The sequence below is a fragment of the Octodon degus genome, unplaced genomic scaffold (assembly GCF_000260255.1).
Source record: "Octodon degus isolate 3935 unplaced genomic scaffold, OctDeg1.0 scaffold00104, whole genome shotgun sequence".
Classification (NCBI taxonomy): Eukaryota; Metazoa; Chordata; class Mammalia; order Rodentia; family Octodontidae; genus Octodon; species Octodon degus.
This window is the reverse complement of record NW_004524680.1, coordinates 1,382,945-1,387,887: the sequence shown is the minus strand read 5'-3', so window position 1 is coordinate 1,387,887 and position 4,943 is coordinate 1,382,945. Positions and strand designations below refer to the sequence as shown.

General features: G+C 45.8%; 2 protein-coding genes across 22 annotated transcripts in view; one reads left to right on the top strand and one right to left on the bottom strand.

Moving 5' to 3' along the window:
- Positions 1–2,050, bottom strand: part of Dcp1b (decapping mRNA 1B) — a 56,556-nt gene extending 54,506 nt beyond the window's left edge. The window contains exon 1 of the mRNA XM_023723831.1: positions 1,901–2,050. Coding sequence (XP_023579599.1) covers positions 1,901–2,050 — 150 coding nt within the window. The remainder of the gene's footprint in view (positions 1–1,900) is intronic.
- Positions 1–4,943, top strand: part of Cacna1c (calcium voltage-gated channel subunit alpha1 C) — a 752,474-nt gene that overhangs the window by 29,460 nt on the left and 718,071 nt on the right. The window lies entirely within an intron of this gene.

The following is a 4,943-nucleotide window of genomic DNA, read 5'->3' as shown; positions in this document are numbered from 1 at the left end:
CCACCAGGGGGCGGGGCTGGCTGGCATGTGGTGCTGGGGGATTGAACCGCGGTCCCTGTGCTTTGCTAAGCTTGTTCTAAGTAGGTGCTTTAGACCCCTGAGCCATCTCACCAGCCCCAATATCAGTGATTTCTATATGAAAACTCAGGTGATAAATTCCGCTGCTAACTAGGAGGGGGGACAGGAATAGCTTCTTTCCTGATCAAAGGATGTGCTTTCTACTACAGATGATGTGAGTGTTAAAAGAGATCTTCACGTGTTGCTTTTGGTTTTGGCAACTAGGAGAGCAGACCTAGAATCTTTGCCCCATTTCTTTTAAGAATCTGGAGCAAAACTCTGTCCTCTCATTTGGGGGATACTTGTTTTCGGTGCTGGGGATAAAACCCAGGGTCTGGGCCCACCTCACCAAGTACTCTACCACCAAGCCATCTGTCCAACCCTTTATGGCATTTTTATTTTTGCATCAATGAGTGTGTGTGTGTGTGTGTGTGTGTGTGTGTTACTAGGGACTGAATCCAGGGACACCAGGCAGGCACTCTACCACTGAGCTACATCCTCTGCCCGAGTCAACGATTTTTCAGGTGACTAGTACAACCTGCTTAAGAAGTAAAGCCGTGCTGTTAGGTTGAGCTGTAGGGGACTCAAGTCAACAATTTCTGACATTGCCAGCCAAGTGGAAGACCCAATACTATTATGGACTACTGAACTCTTTTAGAATATTTTGCTGAGTTTACACACCTATAATATTCAAATAACAACTTAACAAAAAAAAAGGGGGATACAGATGAATGTCCATTTTGTATCTGTGTATTCAAAGTGGCTAGGATAGATATATAGTTACATTCTCTTAATGAATAGAGGGATTTGTTCTAAAGGTGGGGTGTTTGTAAATAGAATATCATGTCTGCATCTTGTACAGCAATTAACCACTAGGAAGAATGTATGCAAAGTGTTATTGAAACTGTCCTACCAATTTGATTTGAAACTCTCTCATTGCTGTTTGTTTCTCAATAAAATTATGAGAGAGAGAAAAAAAGACGACTTAAGTGGATGTTTAAAAAATGAATTTGCTAAATTTTCCTTAAATTGTGATTTTTCTTCCTGACTTGAGAAACTCGTCAGAAAATTCATTTGAAATCCTTTCAAGGGGGCCGGGAGATGGCTCAGTGGAATAAGCACTTTCCTGGCAAGCGCAAGGGGCTGAGTTCAATCCCCGGTTCCACCAAATAAAAAAGAAAAAGAAAAAGAAATCCTTTCAAGTAAGTTCTAACTCATTTGTAAAAAATGGATGGCACCATAACAGCTGAGTACCACTCAGTACAAAACCACTACGAAGAGAAAAAAATGACATGTTCCTGCAGTCAAGGAGATGGGGTACAAAATTTGGTGAGGCAATTCCTGCCACGGAGCTCCCCACGTGTGTTATGCGGCTGCCACATTCAAGCTGTGGGGGGAAGGCCCAAATGTCTCGTGTTAGTCTTGCCTGGGGCTCAGCTTTGAGAAGGGCACTAGAAATCGGGCTACGGAAAGGACGCCGGCAGCAGAGGCTGCAGCGCGCAGCGCCCCAGGACACCCGCCTGCCAACGTCAGACTCCCACTTTTCTTTCACGTGCCGCGTCTGCCTCGCTCGCTGCTTCTCCCCGCCCATCGAGAGGGCAGCTCAGAACAGCACTCGGCCCGTCTCCCACCCGGCCCTCTGCTCGCGCGTCTTTCGCGGGACAGACTCCGCTCGGGCCGCCCTCCCCCGGGCCCCAGGGGTCCAGTCGGCGCGGCTGCGGCTGCGACCCCGCTCCACCGCCTCCGCAGGCCTGTCCTCCCTGGCCGGCTCCGGGAACCCCGAGAAGGACCCCCGTCCCCGCACCAGCCCGGCTCTGCACTGTCCCGTCGCGTCCGCACGCACCCACTCGTTGGCGCGATGGCCGAAAGTGTACAGAGCCACCTGGCTGGCCACGTCCACGATGCGGTTGATATAGGGGTCGTGGCGCTGCAGGGCGGCCAGGCTGATGTCGCGCCCCTTGCCTACTAGGCCGCCCGCCGCCACTGCCGCCATCTTCCTCCCTCCCTCCCGGACCTCCTCAGGGGCTCCAGAAAGCCACTCTTAATAGATCGCAGAACGCGCGAGCGGTCTGGCAACCGAAAACCCTGGCGACCACAGGCCCAAAAGGGCCTTCCGGCTCCCTCCGCCCCGCCCTCTCCTTCGCTGGCCAAGGCCAGGCATCACCAGTCGATGTCCTCGTTTTTCGCTGAGGATCGTTGCCCCTGGTAACGACAAGCTCAGGCCCGCCTTCTGAATCCCTTCTTTCCCCACCCCGCGCCGCAGCCCCCCGCCCCCCGCCCCCCTCCACCCCAGTTATTTTCTTGCTACATGAGCTTTAGAGCTGTATGCGCAATAGGATTTCCCCTCGGGTATGTTCGATGCTTTGGGATGTATCGTTTTGGGCAGTTCAGGAACCAAACCTTTAGTAAGTAAGACTTAAGCATTGATAACCCTGAAAAGAAAGACCTGTGATTTCTTAAGGTGCCAAGGCCCATGGGCTCTCAGGGTGCCCCTAACACCCGGCGAGTCCTTGAGACCCTTTAAGATAATCTGCAAGGTTGGAACAATTAGCATAACAAAGCAGACTTACTTGATTTGTTTGCAAGGTTGACTTTTTTTTTTTTTTTTTTTTTTCTGGAGACTGTCTTCCCCCTAAGCAATTTTTTTTTCTGGAGGAACCGGGGATTGAACTCAGGCCCTTGAGCTTGCCCAGCAAGCACTTATTCCACTGAGCCATCTCCCCGGCCCCAATAAGGTTGACTTATCATCAGTGGTGCAAACATAATGGTGGATAAAAAGTCTTAGCCCAAGCTAAGGCAGGGCACCAATGGCACCAGTGGTCTGTGTGTTCCTCACTAAACAAAACCAAAAAAACTGGACTGGTGAGATGGCTCAGTGGTCTAAAGCACCTACTTAGAACAAGCTTAGCAAAGCACAGGGACTGCGGTTCAATCCCCCAGCACCACAAGCCAGCCAGCCCCGCCCCCTGGTGGGCTGAGCTGGCCACACACACACACAAAATTTAAAAAAAAAACAAAACCAAAAATCCCAGCCAGAGCCAAATGTCACTTGAGATTGTTCTTTATAAAGATGACTGATTTCATTGAAGTTCAATCCTTAGATATATGTTTTTTAAATATTGTGGGGGGAAAAAACAAACAGGAAATATGCATAAGCATCCACTCTGCTGCATGTCAAAGTGCTGTAGTTGTCTCTCGAAAAATTGTGAGACAATTCTGTGCTAGAATTGTGAACTGAGTTAATGTATGAGTTTGTTTTACTTTTATGTAACACTATTTTTACTTGAAAGAAAGATGTGCAAACTATGCTTATCTAGACGTGTTTTAGACAGTTTGGATACCAGAGTTGGGGCTGAGGAGACAGTTCAGTGGTCTAAGCGCCTGCCTGGCAAGCACAAGGGCCTGGGGTTCTATCCCCCCTACCGCATGCCATGTCAGCCACTGAAACAGGGCTTGCTGGTGCATGCCTGTAATCCCAGTGCTGAGGAGGCTGAGACAGGAGGGTCACTATGAGTCCCAGGTGTGTAATGAGACCCTGGACCAAAGAAATAAGTAAAATAAAGATTTTTTAAAGAACCACAAAGTTTGCCTGTCACTTCTAAAAAAAAAGGAACAATTGTTGTTACTGATAATACTTGAACCTTGTGGTAGGAATTATCAGTTTAGAAAATATATATTTGATGCTTGATAGCTTCTCAATACTTGAATTATTTTCTGATGAGACCAGTGATATTAACGATTCCAGTTTTTAAAAAGAATAGCATGGAGGGGCCAGGGAGATGGCTCAGTGGAATAAGCGCTTCCCTGGCAAGTGCAAGGGCCTGAGTTCAATCCCGTGTTCCGCCAATAAATAAATAAATACATAAATAAATAAATAAAAAGAATAACATGTAAGAAAAAGTGTCAATATTGGGAAGATCTTCTTAACTTAGTGAACCAATATTTTACCAAAGACCAAGTGTCTGAAGTTACATAATTATGCATAAGGAAAAGATCCATTCAAAGAAAATATGAGGGGCCGGGGATATGGCTCAGTAGAATAAGCACTTGCTTGGCAAACACAAGGGCCTGAGTTCAATACCCGGTTCCTCAAAAAAAAAAAAAAAAAAAAAAAGAAAAGAAAATATGAGCTAAAGGATTTTAATGTGCCAGAAAATGAAAAATTGATAAATACAATTCTGGAAAACACATTGCAATTATTTTTCAAGAAACTGCCATTTGTCAAGATTTGATGTATTGTCAAAGAGAAAAAATCCACAATTATCTCAGAGGTCATTAAAATACTCATCAAGGTCAACTTATGTTGCCCTTTGTCAACTACATTATCAGTGTAAGGTCAGAGTTTCTTTGTATGTGTCAGATGAAACACATGTAGTTACAACCAAAAACAGAGAGGGGACATTAGTTGGCTTTTATGAAGCCAGATGTTACAGGTATTTGCAAAAATGTAAAACACTTTTTTTGTTTTGCTATAGAAAAATTAATATATATATATATATATATATATATATATATATATTTGGCAGAACTGGAGATTGAACTCAGGCCCTTGAGCACTTGCCAGGGAAGCACTTATTTCACTGAGCCGTCTCCCTAGCCCCCTAGGAAAAAAATATCTATCTATAGATATATCTATAGATAGATAGATATTTTTTTTTTTCCGGAACCAGGGATTGAACTCAGGCACTTGTGCTTGCCAGGGAAGCGCTTATTCTACTGAGCCATCTCCCCAGCCCTAGAAAAATATTTTTCATGGAAATATATTTACATTTAGATTCCAGGGGCGTGGTGGCAAGCGCCTGTAATCCCAGCGCTGGGGAGGCTGAAAACATGGGGGTCACTATGAATCTGAGCTGCGTAGTGAGACCCTGCAACAACCAAATACA